Here is a 27329-nt window from a genome sequence, read left to right as displayed (position 1 = left end):
GCAGCGCAGCGAGCCGCGACACAGGCACAGTCCGCGCCGGCCGCCCGCCCCGAGACACCCGCCGCCGCGCTCCCGCCGCGCACAGGTAACGGGGCCCGCCGCGCCGGGCGGCCGCCCGGCGACCCTGCCCCCGCCCCCGGGGGCATGCGGGGGGGCCGAGCGAGACGGCCGGCGGGCTGCACCGCGCCCTCCCTAACCCCCCCTCAGGGCCTCGGCGGCAGGGCGGCTCCGCGGGGAGACAGCGGGGCGGCGGGAGCAGCCTGTCCCGCGGGGGCCGCTGCGGGGGGCGGCGGGGGCCGCGCAGGTGAGGCCGCGGCAGCCCCTCCCCGCCGGCGAGGAGGGGGCGAGGGAGGGGAAGCGCCGGCGGGGTCGGCGGGGCGGGGGCGGCAGGTGAGGGCCCCGCCCGTGGCGCGGCGGGTGGGGGCGACCCTGTGGGCGCGTGAGCGGGGGCTGGGGGCGCCGCCTCCGCCGGGCGGGGCGGGGGCCCGGGGCGCGGGCGGGCGCCGCTGGGTGTGGTCTCCCGCCGGGAGCGCTGCCCGAGCGCGGAAGAGCCGCAGCGGCCGCCCCTCGGGCGGGCTCGCTTCCCTTCCCTCCGCCTAGCCCCCCCCGCCTGCGCCCATCCCCCGACCCGGCCGCGGGTTCCGGGCGGTGGCGGCTCCCCCCCGGGACAGCGGGGTGCTCCTCCTCCGCCGCCCCCTCTTCCCTCCCCCACGTCCCCCGGGGCTGCTCCCGCGGGCTTCCCCTCGTCCGTCCGGCTGCCGGGGCGGGGACGCGGCATCCTTCTCCGCCGCCCCCGGCGCCGGGCGGAGGTGAGCGGGATTAACGCGCGCTGAAGTGGGCTGGGCTCTGGCGCCGATCCGCCATGACAAAGGCGGCCGGCGAGGCGCTCGGTGTCCCCGCGGCGGGCGGATGCGGCGGGCGCAGCGCGGGGAGGGGCGGCGGGAGGGGCGGCCCGGAGCGTGCCTCCTCGCCCCGGGGGGCCGCGCCGCCCGCTCCTCCCCCGCGCCGCTCCATTTTCTTGTGTCACTCGCCCGCGGCGCCGTCGCGGTGAGCGCCCAGCTCTCGGCCGGCGGGAGCGATGCTGCCGCGGCAGCCTGCGGGCAGCCTGCCGGCCCGGTACGCTGGGTCTGAGGTCGGCGTTTTAACCACGCTCGTCCTGGTCACACCGGGTGGTAAATAACCGTAGCCAAAACCTTGCCTTAAAATGGCTCCTTAACCCGTTGTTCGCGGTGCGGTCAACTTTTCAACGCCCGTTTGCAAACGCTGTGGAACAGCCGCTGAGTTTGTGCCCGGCTGTTGGGGGTAGGAGCTACTCAAACTTTCCCTTTCAGGTGACTGGAATGTTGAAACGTGCTTAATTTATTCTTAAATGGAAGATGGTGCTGCTGTCGTTTGTGGTAACTTCATGTAATATCACAGAAAGGTTAATGGTTAAAGATTGAGGTGCTGGATTGTCGGGTATGGAACATACAGAAATACATGAAGCATATATGGCCAAAATTGGTTCCTCCTTTAATAGTCTAATCAAACTTTAAAGGCTGGTGTATCCCAAAGCACATTGCCAGGGCCTCAAAATGATCAAGACACATAAAAGGATGAAGGGTGAGGGAGGAGTATTCTTTCCTGATGTACTAAAAAAATTAAAAAAACATGTTATCTCCATTCAGCAGAGCTTGATTTTTTTTTTTTTTTTTTTAAGTGTTGGTAAGATGTAGGTTATGAAGCATCTCAGCCAGGTTGTATTATCCGAAATACTGATGTTGAAGTAATATTTTGAATAGTAATATTTCCTTTTGTCTCTGAAAGCATAGCCTCTCGGGCTGAGAAGCAGTACCTTGCTCTGAACGTCTACTGTATCCAGGTTTGGGAAAGGAAGTTAACATTGTTGAAGTGCGTACACCTTGAAATTCAGATATTTGGTGGATTATGACTTTGGAACATCCAGTGTGGGATTCGACTTGCAGATTCCTATGCCAAGTCCTTCTGTGTGTAGCTAAGATTCTGTTAAGGCACCAAGAGTTGTCTGATGCTGTTTGTCTAGCCTTTATTTGGTTTGTTCCTGTAAAAAACTTACTATTCGTTATTTTCTTTGACAATTTTGTTTTATCGATAATTGGATGCAGTTGATGTTACAGCTTGAATGTAGTCTTACGAGAGAGTGATGGCAAAGAATTAGGACCGCTTATGTGCGTAAGATAGGAATTATTTGCTTTCAGTTAACCTTTAGATGCTTTTGTTTGCATGTATTGAAAAAATAACATACTTTTTTTTAAAGTTAACCATTTTTCAGGAGGAAGCAGTGACTTTGTCTTTGATCCACATATCCATGGGTTAAAGCATTGTTTGTATGCCTGGTGTTCTGGATTTCAGTTGTACCTCTTACAGTTCTAAATTACTTAAAGAATGGTTGCTCAGTTCATGAAGTTAAAATACCTTTGTCCTTGATCAATGTCTGAATAACGCTTCACTCTTTTTCCTCTTTAGAAATATCAGCATGGATAAAAATGAGCTGGTGCAGAAGGCCAAACTGGCTGAGCAGGCTGAAAGATATGATGACATGGCAAGTTGCATGAAGTCTGTGACTGAGCAAGGAGCTGAGTTGTCCAACGAAGAGAGGAATCTTCTCTCTGTTGCCTATAAAAATGTTGTAGGAGCCCGTAGGTCATCCTGGAGAGTCGTCTCAAGTATTGAACAAAAGACGGAAGGCGCTGAGAAAAAGCAGCAGATGGCTCGAGAATACAGAGAGAAAATTGAGACTGAGCTAAGAGACATCTGCAATGATGTGCTGGTGAGAAATAATGAAACTGTTGGTCGGTTTTTACTTAGAGTTGGAGGGTAAATGGTGCTGGGCCCTCTGGGACTACTTCTAGTCTGTCAGTGAAGCTGTGGTCTCCTGTGCTATTTCTGAAGGACAAGGTTTAAAAAAAGTCTGACTTCTCTTTCCTTCTAATGTTTTGATTATTTATATAGAAATTGTCATAGTTATGAATGCTAGTGAATTTGGAGACAGGTTGAAACATTATTGTATATAAACTAATAGGTATGAAAAGTCAGCATATCTCTTTGAGACTGAACTAGATGTAGGTTTAGTTTGGGGTTTTCTCCTCTGCCCTCCCCCATCACTGCAGTATTTGTACCCCAGATCACTTTGATTTCTGCAACTTTAATATGCTGTTCTAGTTGTAAGAGGTAGTTCTTACTCTACGGAAATTGTGCCCCTCCCTGGGTAAGATGACGTAATGTTAGTTATGACTCAGCCATGCAGAAAATTGTCTGCAGGAAGAGGTAGTATAAGTGCTATGATACCCTCTTAAACTTAAAATTTTTAGTAGCAAGCTAGAAGGATGTTCAAGTTACATGTTTTCTGTGGCTTGAAGTTACGTTAAGATGTGCGAGTGCCTGGCAACAACCCTATATTTTCACTAGGAGACTGGTTTATGAAATGTGAACCGCTTCCAAATGCTTATTCCAGACTGTCAGGTTTTTTTCGATTGCATATGCCTGTGGTGCTTCAGCAAGCACATGGTTAACAGGTGTCCAGTCCTGCGACCACTTGTGAGATAGGTATTATGTCAGCAATAGGATTGTCCACTGGACTGTGAACCCTGCTGGTGTGTCATCCCATATGTGACAAGGGATCAGGTATCTGGAGCTAAGTGTGTATTTGAAGATCTGATGTCAAATGAAAATTAAGATTAATGAGTAACAAATTTTGCTTGCCGTGTAAGATATCTAAATGACAAGTGCAATGATTGCATCTAGAAGACTGGTTCTCCAAGGGTGTGTAAAAGTCGGCATGGATAACTCTGAGTCTTGGCTTCCAGCTTAGGCTGGCTTCCATGATTCTTGTAACACACCCAGTTTCGTATGTTTTGTTATTTTGTGTAAGGGTAACTCTTAAACTTCCACTATGAAAATGGAAATGCCAGACTTACACATAGGAAAGTGATCTGCTAGTTCTTGTGGTGTTAAGGGGTGGCTCATCTATTTAAGCCAGGGATATACAGATCCAAATCTGGCATTCTAATTTCTTGTTATTTCTTTTTTTAAAATTAATTTATTTAATAAAGTTCTTGAGGTGGATGCTTTTAGCTCAGAGTGATCTGAAATGCTTTTGTAAACTACGTTTTGGTTTAAGAAATCATTTTAATTAATTCATTTGGCTTAGAAACTCTCTTTTAGAAGAACTTAGTGTTTGCAAATTTTTTTTTTTTGGTAATGGAAGCCAGGTTGAGTTGAAGCTAGCTTTTATTGTGAATGCTAAATAAAAATAAAGAAAAAAAATCCCAGCTTTTGAGTTTGCTGCAGCAGCTAAAGTATGTGGGGGGGTCCATACAGGTGGAGAATCTTGTTAAATCTTCTTAATCTCAAAATTGAGTTGAATTTCTCTTTGTATTTAATAAGAGATACGTGCATTATTAAAATAAATTCTTATTTTTGAGATATTACTACTTTTAGGCAGCTAATATCTTGCTAATCTTTAGTGTTGCCAGTCCATTTTTTTCTATTAGATTTAGAAAACAGTTCTGTCTAGAAAGAACAATGCCTTAGGCAGTGATTAGCAGTAATACAACTACTTCTTTAGACTTAGATTTAAAAAGAAAAAATAACTTTTTTTTATTCACGGGATATGATTTTAAAATGCTTTCAAGTGGTAGGCACTACATTTGACATTGCTAATTGCATGGAAGAATTAGATTTATGTTTTAAAACATTCTTGTTTCTTTGTTGGAATATCCTGTTCACATACATTCCTGCTTACCTAGAAAGATGACTGACCATATTGCTTTATATGGCATTCGCTTTGCCTTAACAGAGAAGAAAGAATTGTGGTAATATTTAGTTGTTTTTTTATGAACAGGAGTCTGCACAAGGCTACATGCAAGCATAGAACTAGGGTGGTTGTTTTTTTTTCAGAAGATCCTCTGTAATTTTTGTACAGCACAATAGAGTCTATAACTATTCACATAAGTGAAAAACAAGGCTAACCAAATCTTGACTTGTGTGAAGGATGACATTAATAAGACCTGAAGTGTTAACAAATTTTCAAAGCTTTCGGTCACGAGTCTTATCTGTTACAGTACAAAAGCAGCTCAGAAACTTTTGTATCTTTTATTAAGACTGTGAATCTGTTGGGGCTGTTGTTGTGTCATCAATTGCTTGCGAGGTTCTTAAGTAATATTTAATACCCTGGGGTGTTACATCACAGCTGAGTGTGGAAGTGACTGGTGTCCTAACTTAGTGTTGAAGGGAGGAAACCAATTAAGAGGATGTGACTAGCAGAGTGTGGCAAAAGCTGGCTGCTCTGCACCTTCTCTCTCTCTTCCTTCATTTGTTGGAATTGAATTACTAGTGGATGGGAAGAAATAGCTCTTCTAATCCAATACACTAAACAGTGCTGGGTTCTGTTCCCAGTGCTTCCACTGACTTACGGAGTAAGTAAGAGCAGTTAATGCTGGACTTTTTTCTTGCTTCATAACTACTAGACTCAGTGATAAAGATTTTAGTGGTTATGTGGTTCAGGTCCAACTATTTATTTTTGTCCTTTACACTGACCTTGCAGCAGGAAAAGCCAGCACCTACATCCTCACCACTTCCGAAATCTTCCCTCACTTGAACCTGAAGTGAAGTACTTCCACCACTCTGCAAGCAGCTAAGCTTGTCCTCTTGTTTGCTGCAGCCTCAGAGTGCTGCTGTACAAATAAGAGACACCTAAAATCTCTTGGTCCGGCACTGATTCTGTCAGATATACACTGGAGCGTATTCAGGTGTATTATAACTGACTCTAATTTGGAGTTGATCTGGTAGTGCTGATAAACTGCAAGTAATTGTGACACATTGTGCATAGTACAGGGAACTTGTACTGTAACAATAAACAATGAATTTCCAAATTCTTAATAATATAGCATGTGTTGGGAAAGAAGTCCATTGCCGTACTTGAGCACTTTAAATATACTTGAGTATGATAGAAAGTTTCCAGCCTCAGAAATTTCATATTGATACAGGAAATTAAGCTTTTTGTTAAGTACTTTTCCTCATGTTAGCTAAGTGTGCTTCACAGCCTGTTTCACTTTCTGTAGTAGAATGGAGGGTCTGTCTAAACCACTAGCATAATGATATTCTATTTGTAATTTCCATAATAAAAATTGTTATTAGTCTAACAGGTGTGGATTTTCTTCAGAATGCTCTTTGCAGTTAATGGGAAACAGAGCTCTAGCTGAAGTGATTCAAATTAAATCTGTAGTAAGATGAATTTTTCAGCTAACAAGGATTCTAAAGTACAGAGAAGAATGTATGGAGAGGTCTTTGAATAGCTACCATCTGATACTGCTTCCATATTAGAAATCCTCAGGAGCTCTAAACTACTGGTAGCTTTCAGGCAGTTTCTGACACAAGCTAAATGTGAACTGATCATTTAAAACATGACTAGCTATCTTTGGTATGAATGAAATTCTAGAGAGTTCCACTCTATTCCCTAGGCTGCACATGGCAGCAGTAGTTCCCTGCATGTCTTCTGAAGCGTACCCTGTGTGACAGTTCCCATGTTCTTCCCCATGCCCAGTCTTCTGAGAAATGTTTCTTCCTCCTCCAAGTTCCCCCACAGTCATACCTTAGGTAAATCTTTTTGCTTACGATGCCCAAATGCTCGGTTTCACTGGTTTTATTTGTTTGTTTTGTGGGTTGTTGGTTTCTTTTTTTTTTTTCCTTTTGGTTGTTCCCCCTAAGGTTTAGAGAGCTTCCCAAAACCTTGGCTCCCTTTCAAGCATTCTAGAGTTCCTGTTGCACATGGGTGGTACACAGCACTTTGTCCTGCTCCCTCCCTGACAGAAAAGGTTCAGCACCCTCTCAGTAAGATTAATTGTTTGTGTTCTTTGCCAGGTTGTTATTTCTTCCAAACTTTGTGCTCAGATACATGAAATGGTACTCCTTGTGTGCCTATACTGTTTAGATTTCTTTGTACTTGTTATGGATGCTTCACTTTTTAGAAGTGGTAGTTGCTGTGAGAAGAGAAGGTGAAATCTCAATGAAGTGACTTGATTTTGTGTTTCTTTCGTATGTATGTTGTTTGAGGGGAGTAGGAAAGGTTTAGTAACCTGTCATGGGGCGGCAGTTCACTGGGGGCAAGGGAGTGCCATTCCATTCAGAATGCATCTAAATGGCTTTTTAAAGAACATACCACAGAATTAATGCCTATTGCCATCATGCTCAAATTACTGTGGGACTATTTTCTGGTTGCCTGCAAGCATCCAACAGGTTACTATGTTAACATCTATAAAACCTGTTTCTGCACTAATTCTTAATGACAGGATTAGGAAGTGTAGTTCAGCTAACCTATAGGGTGGTGCTATCGAACAGATGAGTAGATTGCTTAGGAGCCCTAGTGACTGATCATACCATACAACCTTCTGTGCTATGAAAATATCTGATACTAACAAAAAAATTCCATGTTCTTAAGGAAAATTGCTGCCTTTAGCTCTGTGATTCCTTCAGGCTTGCTTAATTTTTTATTAGTCCTTTATTCACTTCTCCGGTTGTAGCTACACACCTTCAGGGTTTGGGGGTTTTTTGGCTGTTGGGTTTTTAGTTTGTTGTTTTAGTTTGGTTTTTTGTGCAGTTAAAGCACTAGAGCAATTTGCTTTATTTTTTTTAAGCAAACGGTCTTTTTTTTTTTAACTGTTGAAAAACTGTTGCATCTTGGAGAATTAAAACATCATTCATGGATCAGTTCAAATATGAGATGACTTGTGTTGGTGTTTATTTATTCTACAATATTTGCGTAATTGTTTGTAAATGCATGAAACTTCAGCTCATATTTAGAAAGATTTTGGATTCCAGCATATAGAATTGGTTTATCAGTGGTTGGGCTGCATGAGCCAAAGATGAGCTGGTACTTATTAATCTTAGCAAGAAGTACATCCATAATGTTGACACATGTGTTTACTGCATGTATTTATCATAAAATCAGCTAAGATGCTCTGCATAAATGCAAAAAAATATTTAAACATGCATTTAGCTCTACTTAAATTAGCTGTGCATACATGTATGCACACATATACATGTACCTATATCTTCTTGCATTTATTGGAAGTAGAACAAATCTTTGCTATAACCAATAGTCTGTATTAATTTCCCTTGGCCTTAATGTTTAATAATTGGCTTTGATTTATAAAAGAAAGTACATAGTGCTTATACTGTTCCAAAGCATCCAAGTAACAATTTGCTTTATTTGACAGCAGCTTTCAGCGTTCAAGTACCTTACTGCTGATATACAGTTTTAAGCAGCAAAATAAAATAAGTTAGTCAGTTTAGTCACCTATGACAGATAACTCTCGTGCTGTTGAAGCAGCAAGAATTTCATTGCTTGTAGTTGTAATTCTGTGAAGCTGCTAAGTGTGTGTATTTCACTGGTTGGTTACTTAGAAGGCTGATAGTAGAAATGCTGCCCTGTTGAGGTACCAGCTTTTACCGTGCCTGTGAAAGCTGTAAGTGGTAGAAATATAAAATTCACAACATGAGTGGAGTTAGTGCATTGTCTCTGTATATCTGTGTGAGCAGATGCTACACTGTCTCTGGTTTAATCTGGAAGTTTCTGTCTTGTTACCATGAACTTGACACAAGTAGACGTTTCTGAAACAGGTTCTCAAATGCTTAACTTCTTCACTGCAGGCAGATGCTCCAAACCTGAAGCTGATTCTCCTTTCAGGTGGTAGTTGACTACCATTTTGAAATGGTTTGAGAAAGCTTGTGCTATTAAAGTTGGTTGAAGAGTGTTAAGATTGTGATTATTTCTTAAACTTCTTTTTACTGAATATCAGTGCTTGTGTAGTTGCTTATTTTTCTTGAAATCTGAGAGAAGATTGGCAATGACTCTTCTAATGAGAAGTAGTAAGAATAAGTCATACTACTGCTGAGATGAATGATAAATTCTTAATTTTTTTATCAGATTTAATGGAGCTCAAATGAGGTAGGAGGCAGTTGTGGGTTGTGGTGGTGGTGGTTTTTTTCTCTGGATGTTGTTACCCTTTGTGATTATGCAGGTAACAAAACATTTAACAATGGGAATCTGATCTCTAACTGATAAGATTCTCCTAGTGCAGAGTAGGCTTACATGGCTAAAATGGCATTTTTGCTAATAAAGTGCTTTTATTAACACTGTATGCTATAATGAACCTCTAATAGATACATAGTCTGCTTTAGGAGGTTTCAGATCTGCTCGGAGTGCAAGCCGCTAAAGATAAATGGTTCCTACTTAGTTTCTTAACAAGGATTAAAAGGTGATATGTTTATCGGGTTTTTTAGTAGTGTTTCTTCTGAGACCAAAACCGTAGAGTCTTAAAACAGCTAGAACTTGTTTTGGTGCAGAGTACGGCCACAGTAGTTATTGCTTAGACCTCCCTGTCTGGCAGAAATTCTCATCCAACCTAATTGGTTTCAATTTTGTATTATCTCAAGTTTCTTAGAAGATGTTCTGTCTCTTGAAAGAGTAATGATTGATGCATTTGGTACCATTCTATTTTGCTGCAAGTCCCCCAGTATTCACAAAATAAATTAATGAGGTGATTTAAAAAAAAAAAAAAGTGAAAATTGTGTACTGGCTTTTCCTCAGAGAAGACTGGTTTGTGTGTTAATGTCTATAGCAATGTCTCAACAAATTAGATACTTTAATCCTAATTATTTTTCTATTAAATGTCTTATTGGCTGCTGCCTTTCATATGAGTTCTCTCAGAGTTGGTTACTGAACTGGAGAGGTATTTTTGCCTATGCATCAGAATTCAGTTCCTTCACTGTCATGTGCTGTTAAGCACGCTTTGGTAAAAACCTTGTAATGATTGCCATGAATGACTTGAGGAGGCTTTTGAGGGGTGACCTCATCGCAGTCTACAACTTCCTCACGGGAGGGGCAGCGGATGGAGAGATGCCAATCGCCTCTGTGGTCATCACTGATAGGACACGGGGAAATGGGATGAAGCTGCGTGAGGAAGGGGAAGTTCAGGTTGGACACTGGGAAAAAGTTCTTCAGTGAAAGGGTGGTCGGTCACTGGAACAGGCTCCCTAGGGAGGCAGTCACAGCACCAGGGCTGTCAGAGTTCAAGGAGCGTCCAGACAACACTCTTAATCATATGGGTTAGTTTTAGATAGTGCTGCGGGGAGCAAGGAGTTGGACTTGATGATCCTTATGGTTCACTTCCAACTTGAGATACTCTACGATTCTACAAAAAATTTCAAATAATATATCCTGATATTAAGCACGTTGCTTCCCTTGCCATATATACTAATTGGAAAGTGAAGTGGTAGAAGGAACAAGGTAGTGAAATGCACGATAGTCCAAGTTGGGGAGGGCAGGTCTGCAAGGAGAGCTATGTATATGTCTACAAAAGTGTGGAATGAGAGATGTTCCTCCCCATTGCCTCGCTCCCCGTCCTTTTCTTTTTATGCAGACAGGTAGTGTGTCAGGCTGCAGATGACATATCTTCCCTCTGAGCACCCTGTAGGTATTTCGGTGCGTACACCTGCTTATTATTGACTTATTTCTATCCTCCAGCATGTGTGTCAGCATGGAGATGGTTTTTCTGGGTGTTATGCTTATTTCTCCCATGTTTTTCTCTGCCTGCCCGTATGTGAATGCTGCTTTTGTTCTCTAAAGAAACGCATTTAGACTGTTCTAGTAGTACATTTTTTAATAAGCCAAAATTTATTGCCATTCTTTCTGTTATACAGGATTCCTTTTTCTGCATTAGTCCTTTAGTTATTTTTTTTTCAGTTACTCTCTCATTACTCAGGCCTCGTTTCCTTTATTTTTTTCAGTTTCTAGATCTTCACCAGAATTACTGCAGCAAAGCTGCTAACCAAGTGTACCTCTCTCTTCTCTTATCAATCCCAGGTATTCATGCATGTCACATCTCCCACTTGGCACAAGATCCACAATCAAATTCCTCCCTGCCCCCTGAAGGTCCTTTGTCCCAAATTCTGAATTCCTCCCCTGCTCTTGTTCTTTGTTCTTACCTCATCTCTTCCAGCCAGCCTTCTCACCTCTATCAAACTTGTGCTGCTGTTTGTGTGGGCAGCCAATTTGATGGGAAGAGAGAATAACTGGTACTGAGAACAGGCAGCAGGCTTGTTTCCTTCTTCAGCAGATCTTTTGCTGTTAACATCTCCAGTGCCACAGCAGCCACTAGTGTTTGATACGTTTTCTTGTATTCCTGTTCAAGTGAGCAAATGAGTAGATAGAAATCTGTAGCTAACTGTAAACAGAGGCTTTGCTTTTGGCTGGAGTAGAAGGCTGACAGCAGAACAGTCCTTGGGTTTTCCCCCAAGAGGGTTGGAGGTCACCCATGAGGCAGCAGTTGCAGAGCCCTGGTCCTGGGCTCTGGGTAGAGCAGTGATCAGAAGAAGCGTAGTGAGCCCGTCTCAGAAAAGCCTGCGTTTGGGAAGGGATTGTCTAAAAAAATATTCTTAAAAATACAAATACTTGTCATTTTCCTCCAATAATTCAGATAGACATGTGTAAATAAAATTTCTGCTGGCCACAAATGGTTTGGATAAACCCTTTGTAGTGTGGGTGCTGATCTGTGTAGCATGGCTACTTGCACGAGTTGTTTTGTAGCTCAGTTAATGTTCCGAACTCTGGCGCTGAGGCAGAAAACACATGCAGTGAAAATCACACACTAGCTTTTTATAGGAGTGATGGGTGTCTTGAGCTTGTTCGACACAAGTGACCTGATTTAATAACTTTATCATCAAAATAAAGTCTGTAAAAGCATAGCTTAACAACAACAGTGTGCTAGTTACCGTGCTGGTTGGTTAGCGAGTTCCACTTGAAACTAGGTATGTGTAGCTCTTCCCACAAAGCTTGTACCTGCAAATGCTGCTCTTAATCAATATTTTTAATGTCTACCTAAGTACAGCTGCTACTTAATATGTGTAATTTTTTCAAATACACTCAGCTGCACATGTAGTCAGAAAGCAGCAAGCCAGCATTGTAACAGCAGTCTGGGTAGGTCTGTGTCTCCTGCCACCAAGGGAGCATTGTTGCCCTGGGATCATTGGAACACAAGGGGAGCTTGGTATTCTCTGGGTTGCAGCTGGTAAGTATATCTTGATGCATCTGGAAAGCTGAATCTTAAGATGCAATAAGCTGTAATTTTATTGCATGTTCTAATACGGTGCTTCAGCTGGATGTCCCTTAGTATCCATCATATCTTTATTTTTTTTTCCCTCCTCCCTTGTTCACTTTCTTTCTTTGTAGCAAATAAAGTAAATAGCTACTTGGATGGTGTGAAACTGCAGTGGGGGCTTGGAAATGGTACTGAAACTCTTCAAATAATCTGAAGTTATCTGATAATCTTCTAAAAGAAATTTAGACTTGCATACCAGTGCTTTTATAAGCTAAACTTTTTTTAATGAAACAAAAAGTAGGTTTAAGACAAAAGTAACACTTTCTCATGTGCAGGTAGTTGCGTATCTCCAGCTTCTTCTCCATAGTGTATTGTGGGTATTAAGATTATGTTGGTGTAAGGGGGAGTTTGGACAAGGGTGTGGAATGTGGATGAGAAACCTGTTGTGGTTTCTCTGAATGTCGTAACCTTCGTCTGGCTCAGGAAATTCCTAGGCATTGATAGGGGCTAATAGAAGCATGTTGTTTTCTTGCTTTCATTATGTATTTTTCTAATGGCATCCTCTTTGGGCAGTGTTGGGGTAAGTTAGTAGACAGAAGGGTCCTGTCAGCCAGTACAATCACTGTGCTCCTGTAATGTCTTGGAGAAGGATAGTGGCATGTTGCTTACGTCACGGAAATATTAGGCCATTGTCAGTTAGTGTGAAATGTCAAAGAAATAGGCTTTCAGGATGAGCTTAAAAAAGATACTATGTTTATTTCATATCTTCCATGAATTTATAAAACAAAGAGTTCTTCCATTTCTTCTTCATCCCTATGCCATATACTACAGGTGGATGACAAATGAATTAAAGTTCAGTTATTACTCCTGTATAATTTATCTTAGAAACTAGAAATAATGTCATAACTATGTCAGGTGGCTTTCGATACTGCATGAACATAAAAGGCTTGCCTCGTTAGCTCTGAGCAAAACTGATACTGTTTAAATTAGCTACTGTTTATCAGTCGTCTTTTGGATTTTTGCCATTCTGCAGCTTAGTTCTTTTGCTTGAGAGCAGTATCTTTTTGTTTTTCCAATAGTTATAGCGTACTTACTTAATGACATATCTTAATAATTAATTTTTGGTATTTAAAAACAAAGTTCATTCTTCTCAGTGCTTTAATTATGTATTACATGCTCATTTACAACTACATTTTTCTAGAGTGTGATGATTTTATTCTTATGACTTGCTTGTCAGGAGGGAAATGTCTTAAATAGAAAATTGAGCTGTTGATGCAATCCTCAAGTGCATTAATAATTATATGAAATTCCCAGGTAATAACATGTACTGAGATCAAGCCTTTGATAAAGAGAAATACGCACAAAACTATAAGCAACAAGGCAAAGCTGAGGTATTGGTTTTAATGTTCTTTATGATTAATTTGGGAATAGTCTTCTCACCCACACGAGTCATGTGCCAAAGCACGTGATTTTAAGAGCAGAGTAGTTTTAGGCTTCAAGTGTCAGGAAAGGACCATTCAAGTCTGTATGGGTTGGCTTCCTGTATTCAACTGAAGTTCTCACCACAACTTGACAAACTGAAGCATTTCTACTTGCAGTAAGAAGCAGGCAGACTTTTCATAGAGGGTTGTGTGTTGTTTTTTGTTACACAGAATTACTACTTTTTATGTTTCCTTAACACTCCTGAATCTGACAACTCTTTACCTTTCAGACTTTTATCTTGCAAAGCTGCAGGAACAAATCTGTAGGGTCTTTCATCAAAATAGGCTCAAAAACATGTTGTGCTTAATGTTGCCATCTGTTGACTGTGTCCTGCTCTGGCAAAAGAACATTTTTAAGAATGAAGAAAATGAATCTCTCACCAGGCTAATTTTTTAAAAAAGCCAGGACTGAAGTTGCTAATAGAATAATAAAGTTGTGTGCATGCAGCCTCTGTTGTGTCTTTAAAGACGACTTTTATCTAGTGCATATTTGCTGAGGGTGGGGGAACGTGCCAGATTTGAGATTTGTTATCTCTGGTATGTGTGAGCATAGCTGGCATCTCCTGAGTTTGAATGTGCTGTCTGTCCCAGTCCAGAAAACCAGGAAGCTGTTAACTTAGTCATAATCACAATTGCAAATGTGAAGTGTTGAAGCCTGATCTTTTAACAGCCAGTGTACTAGTAGGAGTTAATTTTTAGTACATGCATCTTTGTGTTTTAAGAAGGTAATAATTTTCCATTAAGTCTTTCTAGAAAGACTGTGCAAGACTTTGCTGTGGGAAGTATTAGAAGCACTTGTACAAGCTGTTACAGGTTTTGGCTGAAAAGTGCTATAAGATGCTGCTGCATCTGCCTAATTGACTACAGTGCTATGGTTTGTTTCACAGCACTTAGAGTCTTGCTGTCATATTAAAAGCTCTGACAGTTACAGCTGAGTAGTTGTGGGGCTTGGAGGGCAGGGAGTGGTGGTTTGGTTTTGTATGATAAGCTATTTCTACCAGATTCTGATTGAGGCACTGTAATTAACTGCCCATGGAGTTGTAGTTTGTGCATATTAGTATATATAAAAAATGGATGGGAATTTAGCACAATAGGAGAAATGTCATGAATGAGCATGAAGGTGTAACAACATGCCATGTAGCTATAAAGTCACATGCTATATGGACTTCAGTTCAGGGTGTTGTGTGCATTGCAGTGATGCAGATCACCTAACAAACTTAGTAATTGCAGATCAGCTTGCTGCTCCAGTCTTGGGCTAGCTGTTAGCACACAAGTGGCCCCTGTAGTGATCAGCTCTGTACTGGTAAACATTGTCATGTTAACTGATAACGGAGAAAAAAATTAGGCATATATTGATGGTACTAGCAAAACAGTTCTTGTTTCTATTACTTCTGCTTTGGACAAACAGAACCCATCAATAGGACTTAAATGGCAAGATATTCCTCCTTGTGGAAAAATTGTACCCTCCAGAGAAGCCTTGTAGTTAAAACTATTTACAAACAAACAAACAAAAAAAAAAAAACACAAAAAAATTTAAAAAACATGAAGATAAAAAGATATGGAGAATACGGTTTAAGCAGATGTATTAGCAGATAAAGTGTTATATTGCTTATGACTTTCATTATGCCTAATATTTTATGTTGTCTTCTGGAATTGAGTTCTAAAAGTTCAGTAGTTTTACTGGTCCCATCTGTATGGATTTCTGTAGCCACAGCACCTCTGTGCAGGTTGCAGCTTTCACAGCTGTTCTTTAGGATAAATCAGTGTACTCTGAATCTTCAGGCTGACTTTAAAGGAGTGTTTTGTGTTTACTTATGCCAGTAAAAGAAAATATATCCTGAAATAAAAATACTGGTACAAACAGGAGAAACCGAATATATAGTGCTAGATAAATAATCAGGGAGAGATCTCCATTCAGTAATTTCACATGCTAGCTTTTAAATGTTAATCTGCTTTCAAGTTTTGTTGTTTCTGTTTATGAAGTATTTGGCATAAATAAAATTCTCCTGAAGAAATGTGGCCTACCAGTCCTACAAGTTGTTTGTGTAGAAAAGAGTCTTTCATCCAGATATGAGCAAGCTACCAGTGCAGTCTCAGAGTCAGAGCTGCTTTGCGTAGGCTATATTCTGTGAATAGCTGTTGAGGGGGATTTTCTTAGTTCGTCAGTCTTCTAAATTCGACATGGGCTTAAAACTTTTTTGAATAGAAGGTTTATGCAGTGTCCGAGTTGATGTTGCCATGCTGGTATTTATCTGATTAGGAAGACTTTCTCAATTGATACTCATTCCTTCTGTCTATCTGCTCATGCAACACACTCCTTCAGTTAGGTGTTTGTAAAAAACTTTACCTCATTAGTGACCTAAGTGAAGTTTAAGTCTGGTAGAGTAGTTGCTGCTATGGGAGTGAGCAGAGCTGTATTTTTAATCAAACCGCCTTCTATGCGGATGATGAATAATTTCTGTCTCTAGAATCCCTGACAATATTTTGGTCTGACAAATTAATGAAGGGTACAGAAGGAGGGCAACTCCCCATGGTGCAGGCTGACAGACCTGACTTAATTGCAGTCCTCCAGAGAAAAGCTAATAAGGAGCCTTATTCTCAGTAGCTGAGAACCTTGAGTTGTCATTGAAGTCAGGGTTTCTTGGCACTGATGAAAAATGTCATACCTGTGAATCTTGAAGTTCTCTGACAGTGAGAGCAGAGCGTGTAAGTAGTTCCAAGGAGCTGGAGCGCGTCAGCCGTGTATCTCATGGCCTTGTGCTGTGTTCCAGCTGTGCCGGGACAAAGGAGGCTCCCAGCCCTTCTCCTCACACTGCGGTATGTCACCCAGAAGGGTGCCCTTGGCACCAGGTGGCTCAGCAGCCCATTAGACTGGCTCCTTCATAATACTTCTCCTGCCCACTTGGCTTGTGTTGTGCTCTCTCTGTTGCTAAAGGATTGTCTCTGCTGGTATTCAGGTGACGGGAAGCAAGTACATGCAGTATTTTTTGATGTCTCCCTGCTTTGTTATAAAATCAAGCTATATACCAACCCCCACAATACTGGAAATATCTGTTATTAAAGGTGATTGAATAAATACCTTCCATTTTGTTGAAACCAATGAAGAAAGTCCACTACTAGGTTTTTATCTCATAGGAGCATAGACATAGCTGAACCTTGCCTGATTTTGGTTTCTGTCAGACAGGCTTTTTCATTACCTGAGCTGCTGAGATAGAAATGAGAAAGCTGCCATAATAGGTCATTTTGGTTTGAAGGGTTGTACACGAGGTTGAGGCTACCAAGCTCAATATTCCTTATTTATATAAAACAATTAGCAATATTTAAAAAAAAAAAAAAGCCAACCAAATTTGTTCAGTCTGTGTTCTTTTTGTGAATTACAGTTTTCTGTAGCTTTGTGTCAGTTGGCCTGTTAGGCAGGGTGGGTACCACGGTTACCTGTGTCAGACTACAGTGGTTACAACCTGCCATATTGAGGGTGTGCCTGTCCCAGGAGTATGTTGTGCAAGATATTCACTGAACCTGCCTGATGCTGTCTAGACGAAAGTCCTGTAAAGCAGTCGTCATTCTGTGGGTTGGAACTGAATTAGATTGTTCATTTCTGTGGTGTCATTGGAAATACGAGCTAAAAACAGGGAGGCAAAAGTGAAATGTCAGTTGTCTAATTTATAGAAGAAAAAAAGACACCCAAAAATTCTTGCTAAAAACCTCTTTAAAAAATACAGCCTTAGCAAACCATAGGTAACAGCTTCTCATTTAATTTTGAGTGTTCAGGAGCACTTCTGCACTCTTTCTGGATTTTAAATAACTGGCTTTTCTTTCAAAGTCTGACTTTAAGCACTCAATATCAAGAATTTTGACAAGCTTGTACCTTAATTTGACTAAATGTGTTTGAGCTAGTGATTTTTTTTTTCCCCTTTTTTCTTTTCAACATAATAGAACTCTTGCTAAATTACATGACTGCCTCAGCTGGGAACTTGCTATGTTAATTTAATAAGCAGTTAGAATAATCTAGAAAAACCTGGTGTTAAGTGGTAGCCCACAGGGAGGATTTGGTGGAGTGGCTCCAGGGAGCCACCTTTGCTTTGGAAGGTGGAGAGCACCTGTTAGGGCAGCACATCAACTCAAATGGATGATCCTTGTCAGGGCTGCACAGCTGACAGTCAGCTGTCAGCTGTCTGGAAATGCAAGAATCCAGGTTCACCTTGCAATTTCTTGCTGGTAATGCCAACACAGTGTTCCAGTTAACAAGAAATAGGTTAATGAGGCTTATTAATTGCCTGTGTATGTAAGATATTTGGGTCCCTGATTTGGCAGCTGATACTTCAGGTCCTTTTGTTATCTTCTGTGAATGCAGACTGCCTTCCATTATACACTGTCTGCCCAGACTCTTTGGGTTATCTTATTTTTGTTGGAGTACTATGTGATGGCTTGTAGAAATCTTTCCTTTGGCCATACGAGACTCATTGCTAAATTAACACAGCCTTCTTCTCCCATAGGCACATGGCGTGCAGCATTCTTTTTTGTACCTAGGCTTTCGATCCAGAATACGTTCTCCTCAGCTGAATATGCTATGTAGGATGTAATGAAAAATAGACAAAAACTAAAAAATAGACCCAAAAAAAGGGGACAAAAATAGGTAAAAAGTAAAGCTGTCTTGACTTTGAAATAGATTGTGGTGTAACTGATGTGTTGGTTCAGCACGCTGTAAACGTGTGTATATTCAAAACACTATGTTCTTTGTTTCTCTTTTAGTCTCTTTTGGAAAAGTTCTTGATCCCTAATGCTTCGCAAGCAGAAAGTAAAGTTTTCTATTTGAAAATGAAAGGAGACTACTACCGTTACTTGGCTGAGGTTGCTGCTGGAGATGACAAGAAAGGTATTGTATGTTGGCTGGTGGGTAAATATTGTCAAATTAGATAGCTTTTGGTGGGGCAGTGACACAATTAGTTTTAAAATAATTGATTTGGATGTATATTTACTTGGTAATAGGCTTCCTGTTTTCTGGAGAAAAATCATAGGTCATTTGTTTTCAAATGAGTTATAAAAGTCTCCATGTACCATTTGAAGCAGAGAACAGATGTTCAGTCCTGAAATCTTGACATGAACTCCAAGTTATGCATGTGTGCATGTGGTTTATCACTGAAGTACAGGTTTGCGCATCTTCTGCCTGGCTGAGTATTGGTTTTTTACATCTTTGTAGGGAGACAAAGTCTTGTAGCTTTTTGAAGTCTCATTGATGCTAGTTATCCTGCGTTTCTACAGAATACATAAAATCTGCTTAGGTTCAGTGAATAAAGAGACTAGAAACCACCTGGAGATGAAAAGGATTTAAAAAACTAACCTTACTGTTAGGGAAGTTTTCTTCCACAGCCACGGTAGTTTAATGTCCAAATAGTTTTTGTTTCCTCGAGTTTCATGTATCTTCATGTAAGCAGCTTGTCATAATCGCTGGTAAGATGCCTTCACCTAATTTAGTTAGAAAAGTTAATATAAGACACTTAATGTATTAGGTGGCTTAACTACTGCAGTTGAAGAGACACCCTAACACCTTACTGACTCCATGCAGAGTCACTTAATCCAGAATGATACACGATGTTTAGACACAGCTCATTGCAAACAGGGCTAAGCTGGTTCCTGGAGCCAGTTTAGGACCGGCGGCAGTGTGCCCTGAAGAGCGGCACGCTTTGGCGCAGAGCCCAGCCTGGGACCTTCTGCCAGCCCTGAGCTGTTCTTGTGGGATCTGTTCAGTCTGCAGGAATACAGGGTGCTTGGAAGCGTGCAGGTGATCAGAATGCAAGGACTTGGGACCTGGCGGGATTGCTGGGGAACTGTGCAGCTGATGCCTGGTAGCGCTCTGCACTTCTGTAGGACTCACTGGGTTCCGGGTGGTGTCCCTGTGGCCTTGTGCTGCTCTCAAGCTAATGAGCTCTCCTGGTGTGATGCAGACAGATTTCTGCACGACTTCACAGAAACTGGGTCGAGTTTGGTATAGAGGCAAAACAGACTTGGAATTTGAAGGGGATAGATGTGTCTGCTTTAGCTTTGTGGCATATGTGTTATATCCACATTACATATTACATAGGGTACCCCAGTTTCCCCAGTATGCTGGGTAATAGGGAGTTGCATAATGATAGTAAGACTTGGTATAATAAGGCTCGATTTGACTTCAGGTGCTTTACTGGGGGTAAACTCTCCCATTCTTGGGGACTGCAGAATTGCATGTGCAACCTTTTAGTAATATCTATTCACATGCATAGAAAGTACAACATTTTGAGTCCCAAAGTTTCTTTTTTTCTGTTGAGGATTAAGTTGCAGGCTCTAAAATAAGACTCTGAAAATCTTTGTTTAAAGTGGTTTTGAAGTTCGTTTTTATTTAACCCAGTCTCCTGGCTGAGCAGTTTTTAGTGGGTTTCCAGATGAAGAAAATTTTTGAAAGCCCATCTAGCTCATAGCTGCCATGGCTCCTAACCTTAAGTTTTTTATTCCACCCCCGCCAAGTGTTTAATCTCACAGGCTTTTCCTATGTGCTGTCTGTGACCTTGAAGAAGAGCAGTTAATAATTATTGTTTAGAAAATAATGGCAATTTAGTTGGACGGTATTCTTTCATCCTTTTGCAGTAAATACAGCAACAATATAAAGCTCCCGACTCTAGGAATTGGACTTTTTATCTTCATAAACCAGATCGTTTATTTTATCGACTGGGTTTTTCATGCAGCAATCTAGCAGACAGGAATGTCAAGCAAGTACCTCATCCTAGTATTTTAGCCTTGAACTTTGGAACTGTACAACACTTCCTAAAGAAATCAAGGTTAAAAATCTTGCAACTTTCTTATACTGGGTGACTGATTTAAAAATTAACAGAATGCATCAAATTTTGCACAAAGTTCCCCAAATCACTAGTCAAAAAGTAACTATATTTTCTCAAATAAGGAGAAAAAATATGTTCTTTTTTGGTTTAAGTTATTTCTGTTAAAGAAAAATTATTAAAAATAAAATGCTCAGCTTCATTCCTTGAGGTTACTTGTTTTTTGTGCTGCTTGTTTTGCCTTTCATAAGCAGCACCATTTTCTAAGGCTTCTCCATTATAAGAAAAGTAAGACGCTTCCCACTGTTTCTGAATTTTAACTTGGAGTAAACCTGGTTCTTCCCAACTGTAATATACCAACTTCTGGTGACTTTCAAGGCATTATGGCAGTTGTCTGACTTTCTGAAGCACTCCATTATTAGCTCTGAGAGTGGAGAGGACAAAGTGTTGAATAATTGTGCAATGAGTGTCTTCCCTCTTCCATGTTGAAGAAGAATATGTTGCTTTAATTTTTGTGCATACATAAAAGTAAACAACTAGAGATTGCATAGACATCCTGAGTATTGATATTCAGTTATTCTCAAACTTCGAGTACTTCTGGCTTCAATACGGATGTATTTTTTAGTCCTTAGCCTAAAATTCCTTCATTTTTGAGTACATGTGAGTGGCACTGCTGCCAAGATCATGCCGTATGCATTTCTGATTCGATCCAGAAATGTTAGGATTGGAATCCTTTTGTGTCTGAATTGAATGACTTCCTGCCCACCTTTTTCTCAGACGCTATGAACAGTCTTGGGGAGCGCAGGAACAAGGGTCCCTTTGTGCTGGGTGTCCAGCTCCTGCCGCCACCACGGGCACAGTCCCGCTTGTGTTGGGCCGTGACCTCTGACTTGTGCGGGCACAGCCTGCTCTTCAGTTCAAGTGCGTTTGGTGAAAATGGAAACCGTTGAGCTTTTCAGTCTTAGCGTACATAATATAGGTTTGGTTTTTGGTTTTTTCTGCCGAGTGTTTAAAACTGTACAATTTGACCTATTAAGAGAACGGCGAAAGATTAACAATTGGGCTCCTTTTCTAGAGATTAATCTTTCCCCCCTTACTTCAAAGTTCATAGATACTATGACTTTAAGGTAAAAATGCTTTCCATATCTGCATTGGAAATGGAACTGTGTTGGAAGGTTTTAAAAATATGTATTTAATTAGGGCTGAGGTACACCACACTATCTTTCCCAAGCAATTTGAATGGAAATTCATAGATGACTGATACTGAAAGGGTTCACCATGAATAGGCAAAGGTCATCTGTGTTTTCTGTGGCTGAAATGTGGGTCTGAATACTTTGTAGAGTTTAAAGTCATTGAAGTTGTGGTACTACATCAAACCTGTGTGTAGTTAAAACTTCCATTTTGTACCTTTTCATGTAGGTGATAGGGTTTATATTCCTGCAGTGCTACAAAAGTGCTGCAAACATTTGTAAATACAAGTAGTCGGTGTGGCAGGGAGAAACTCAGACCTGTGACTTTGTCAATGACAACCTCCTTTTTTAATAATTTTAAGATGTAATTTAGTAAAATCTTCATAAAATAGCAGGTTGTTAGGCAAAGTGCTTATTCACAGGCATTCACTCTTAACATACCTTGTTCATGCAAGTGTGAACACAGTCCTGATTCTGTCTGAATACAGTATGTGAATTACTTACTTGTTGTGGGTTTTGTGTGTGTTTGTTTTTTTTCCCCAAAGGGATAGTGGAGCAATCACAACAAGCATATCAAGAAGCTTTTGAAATCAGTAAAAAGGAGATGCAGCCAACACATCCTATCAGATTAGGTCTGGCTCTAAACTTCTCCGTGTTTTATTACGAGATTCTCAATTCCCCGGAGAAAGCCTGTTCCCTTGCAAAAACGGTAAGTCTAAGGGGAGGAAAATTCCATTTGAACTGTTTGCATAACCTTTTGTCGCATCGCCAATGGAGTTGTTTGTTTTTATAACACTAGGCTTTTGATGAAGCAATTGCTGAACTTGATACATTAAGTGAAGAGTCATACAAAGACAGCACGCTAATAATGCAGTTACTGAGGGACAACTTGACAGTGAGTATCATTGAAGTTTGTGCATTGTTGGTAACGGGATTGGTCTTTCTGGCACTCGGAGCTGCCCTGTTCATTCTTAGCTGTGGAGCTGGGTCTGTCATGTACTTACAGATGAGTTTACAGTACATCATGTTCTGAGCTACATCTTTTCCTCCTGCCTAGTCTTTTTTTGTCTGCATGCTAATTAACATGGTTTTCTGACAGATGACAAATTGACCAAATTTTTCATGTTGTTTTAATTCAAGGAATTTAGCCTGTTTAAGTGACAGAGTTTGTACTGTGACTAGCAAAGCTATTATCTTTTGTCAAACGACACTTGATAATACAGTCACATTTGCCTGTTCAAAACTTACATCAAATTTCATGTAGCTTATTCTGTGTGATTGCATGTGCAAGGAATAGACCCTGCATGAAAACCACAAACAAAGCTAGCAAATCTATTTAAGGACCTGGTGTTTGGGGGGTTTTGTTTGGTTTTAATTTTGGTAAAGCTGAAACTGGAACTGGTGCTAGCCAGGCTATTTCTATGTCAGTCATAAAACAACCATTTTAATGTTTTTTTTCCTTGGACTCGTAGCTCTCTGTGGAGTAAGTTATGGATGAAGATTGTGTTGCTCCATCAGAGTAATCAAAGTCTTCATCTTGAGGGTGGGGGGGTTAACCTGCTTTGAACTTTAAAAATGGGAAAGATAAACATTCAAAGCAAATGAAACAGTAAATTGAAGCAAACGTGCAATAGCGTAATTAATGGCATAGGTCACTCCGTGGTCTTCCTTGGGGGACAGGATTGGTGCAAACAAGATCTGGGGAAAAAAAAAAAGTGCACCCCTTGTTTGTGTTCTGTGCATCTGATATCAGACACCTTTACAAAATAACTAGACTTCTTTTAACATAACTAAAAGTTCTATAGTTCCATTAAATTGGAGTTGCTGCATTTTCTATGCTTGTTTCTAGCACTTTATATTCCTGTTCCTTGGAACCTTTTCCACTAGAATGGCAACTTAACACTGCTGAAAGAACTACTTCTGATTGTTCCAGCTGTTGCTTACAAAACAAATGGAAATATTTCTCAACCTCCATCATGGAGACAGATACAGGGTTGGCATCGCTCTCAGTGTCTGTTTTACTGTCCCATTGAGTGAGATTGCTCAAGACTTGTCCTCTGAATGAGTGGCATTGAAACAGAGAATAGAAGCTGACTTTAATTGCTGGCTTCCCAGTAACAATAATGTGAAGCTTGTCATAGCAGTTGGAAAGCAAATTGTTTCATACAAGGGCAAAAGTTGGACTGAGCTACAACTGTGTGTGAATTATGGTAGTAGGCCTGATAATTATCATGAGCTTTGCATTACAAGGGAGAAGCTGTAGGCAGCTGCAGGATGATTCTGTATTGTTGAATGGATTGTAGGTCTTGCCTTGAATGCTTAGCATGTCCATTGTTTCCTGAAAAAAGGCATCCCTTCCCCTTAGGGTTTTTTTTCCTGCAGATTCGTTAAACTATGCTCTCAATTGGTAATCTTCCTTTCATACCAGTCAGACCCTTTTCATTTAATGAGTAAAGGTGTTTTTATGTACATATCTCTAGACACTCTAGAGGTGAGGATTTGGGTTAGAAACCTTTGATAAAATTCCTATAAAACTGTTCTTACTAACTATTCCTTATAAGAATAGCACTGAAGTTGAGAAAAACATACTGTTCTAATAATGTAGTATAGAATGTAGTGCAGGAGCTAGAAATGGATGCAAATGCTGTTTTCTCCAGTAAACTAACTTGTTGCTTAATGCCTTTAGCAAGGAACACTTAGTGCAGATATCATGTGTGCGAGAACAAGGTCTTGTGCAAGTATCTGTTGTTCTGTATTCCTGGAAAGGATAAAATGTTTCTGATGATGGCATTTTTTGTTTGTTTTTCTTTGGTTTTTTTAAGCATCTTGTGTGAACTTAGTGGTAGATAGAGAATTAGTTGTTCTTAGGTTTTTACCACCTTATGCTACAGAGCGTGAAGGGTTCAGTTAATGCTGCTATAACTCCATGAAGGCAAGAGATTACAAGTCATACTGGGCTGGTAATAGTTTGGGAGCAGCCAGCGTGACAAAATATTTGGTTCACAAAATTTCTTTGCACGGGGTTTTACTCTGGAACTGATGCTCAGTTTTCTTAGTTGGTATTTAATCTCGATATATAGCTTCTTATAATTATTTTTTTAATGAAAAAATGAAAATGAGGTTTTGTGCATACTACATGTTTAGCCTGCTTTTCTTCCTTCCTTGCCCTGCCCTCCATGTTCAGAAGCTCTGTGTTCCAAAAGTTGCTGAAGCAGGGCACAATTGACTGAGTAGAACCAAGGGACAGAGATTTCAGTGGAATGTTTTTTGCTTTAAAAAAAAAAAAAATTAAAAAAATAAAATAAAAAAACCTTTAGATGCCCCTTCTGAAGAAAAGGTAGCATTCACTCTAATGTTAGCTATGGAGAGAAACCTTTACTGAAGCTCTTCCTTCAGAAGGACACATAAGGCTCCCTTGAGGAGAAGGTACAAATCCACAGGAAACCAAGTATTCATAGTTCACAATTCTCATGTAATCTGTTCTGCAGGTCTGATTCTGCTTGTAATTATATTTTAGTGAACCTTGTGGATATATGACTTTGGTTTTGGTTGTTCTTGAACTTCCTTGTTAAATGCAGTGCAGGGTTGGGTCACCTAAGAGTAGGTTTCCAGTTTTGTCGTGTGTAGAAGTAATAGAAGTTCACTTTTTCTGCTTTCCTGCAAAGAGAAATATATTAATGCTAATGCGTGCTTTTTTCCGTGGTGCTTTTTATGACCTCTTGCAAAATTATTATTTAAGAAGTAGGCTTTCTATCTAATAACTCCTTATTAGCCATAAATGTTAATAGCTTGCATATTTTTTTTTTCCCTCCTTTCCCAAACAGTTGTGGACATCAGATACCCAAGGAGATGAAGCTGAAGCAGGAGAAGGAGGGGAGAATTAACCAGCCTTCCAACTTCCGTCTGCCTCATTCTGAAATTACACAGTAGACCATTTGTCATCCATGCTGTCCCACAAATAGTTTTTGTTTACGATTTGACAGGTTTATGTTACTTCTATTTGGATTTCTATATTTCCCATGTGGTTTTGTTTAATATTAGGGGAATAGAGCCAGTTAACATTTGGGGAACTTATCTGTTTTCATCTGAGGTGGCCAATATAGGGTTGTGACATTTTTATACAAGTTTTACATGTTTGGCATAGTACTTTTGGTACATTGTGGCTTCCCACAAGGCCAGTGTTAAAACAGCTTTCTATGTCAAGCAAAGGTGACTGCTTGCATATTGGTCTGTGACGATGGAAAAAAGGGATAATCAGTTGCAGCCGCAGGTGTAGTTAGTGTGAGTATTCAGGCTGGAGCACACATGGCTGGGAATAAACTGATGTCCCATAGATATTGCATGTCAAGTCAACATGTGAAATCTGTGGAGCAGACCGATCAAGTGTACATCTTTGATTGCAGCTGAAGTGTTCCTTAAGACAGTTTGATTACCCGGTCAGCTTTCTCTAGAGAAGGACAGAGAAACGGTTCACATTCCATTATTTGTAAAGTTACCTGCTGTTGCTTTCATTATTTTTGCTACACATTTTATTTGTATTTAAATGGTTTAAGCAACCTAAGAACAAATGTACAAGTAAAGATGCAGTAAAAAATGAATCGCTTGATATCCATAATGACACTGTATATCGAGCACAGCAGTAAAACAAAAACCCATGTATTTAACTTTTTTAGGTTTTTTGCTTTTGTGATTTTTTTTTTTTTTTTTTTTTGATACTTGCCTAACATGCATGTGCTGTAAAAATAGTTAACAGGGAAATAACTTGAGATGATGGCTAGCTTTGTTTAATGTCTTATGAAATTTTCATGAACAATTCAAGCATAACTGTTCAGAACATGTGTATTAAGTTGATGTAAGTGGAATAAAAGTTTTATGAATGGACTTTTCAACTACCTTTGGTGTAGATTTCATGTGATCTGTCTTCTCACATCTTTTAGAGTAATGGCAGTATTATACACAAATTCCATATGGAAGTATTTTTATTATGGAAAATCTTAATACACATTTAGGCATTTAGTTAATTTCGGGGAAGTCAAGATTTAATACTTCATGTCTGATTTTAAGATTGCTCTAATGAATTAATTTACAACTTTCAGATGCCTACAGCTTCCTGACTGACTGGCTGGTACTCTGGAGCCGCTCTAACAAACATATGGTCCCCAGACTTAATGCGAAAGGCACACAAAGCTCTTTAAGAGCAGACCTTTGGAACAGGTCTGGTTACGTGGAAGCCCATCGCTTGCTGCTGGTGGCTCTTCAAAGGAGAACTGAGCAGGAGCCTCCCTAGGGTTCAGACGTGGTGGTTCAGTTTGTGGAAAGGCTCCCCAGAGTAACAATGCTCTTCATTTCCTCATGCCCAGCGAGGTCTGCACTGACGGTGTTCCCAGAATAAAACTGGAGTAATTATGGGGGAATTGAGAATAATTTTCAAACGATGTCACATCTCTGTCAAGAACTGAGACTCTTGGGGAAATAATTGAACTGTACTAAAATATTGTTGCATTTGTGTAGTCAACATAAGGGAAGCTTGAGCGGCCATTTTCTTGATTAAGCTGCACCATTAAGCACAGCATCAAGTATTTTCTAGTTTTAGAGACCTTTTATTTGTGTGAAAAGTTATCTTGGTGTCACCAGGTTAATCTGATGCCTGGGAGAGTAAGTTGAACCAAGTCACTGGACATGAACTCCATTGCCTTACCCTTTGGCACATGCAGCAGACTTGAGCAAGTTTCAGGT

General features: G+C 40.6%; 1 protein-coding gene across 1 annotated transcript; it reads left to right on the top strand.

The window, feature by feature from the left end:
- On the top strand, window positions 1-26474 carry YWHAZ (tyrosine 3-monooxygenase/tryptophan 5-monooxygenase activation protein zeta). The gene is made up of 6 exons (XM_065629384.1): window positions 1-85; window positions 2485-2788; window positions 18350-18473; window positions 22139-22302; window positions 22393-22488; window positions 25418-26474. Exons 2-6 carry the CDS (start codon window positions 2495-2497, stop codon window positions 25475-25477), a joined length of 738 nt encoding a protein of 245 aa, XP_065485456.1. The 5' UTR covers window positions 1-85; window positions 2485-2494; the 3' UTR covers window positions 25478-26474.
- The last annotated feature ends 855 nt before the right edge of the window (window positions 26475-27329 follow it).

The sequence above is a fragment of the Caloenas nicobarica genome, chromosome 2, assembly GCF_036013445.1.
Source record: "Caloenas nicobarica isolate bCalNic1 chromosome 2, bCalNic1.hap1, whole genome shotgun sequence".
Taxonomy (NCBI): Eukaryota; Metazoa; Chordata; class Aves; order Columbiformes; family Columbidae; genus Caloenas; species Caloenas nicobarica.
Note: the sequence above shows the minus strand (reverse complement) of the source record. Positions and strands in the feature narration are given on the sequence as shown.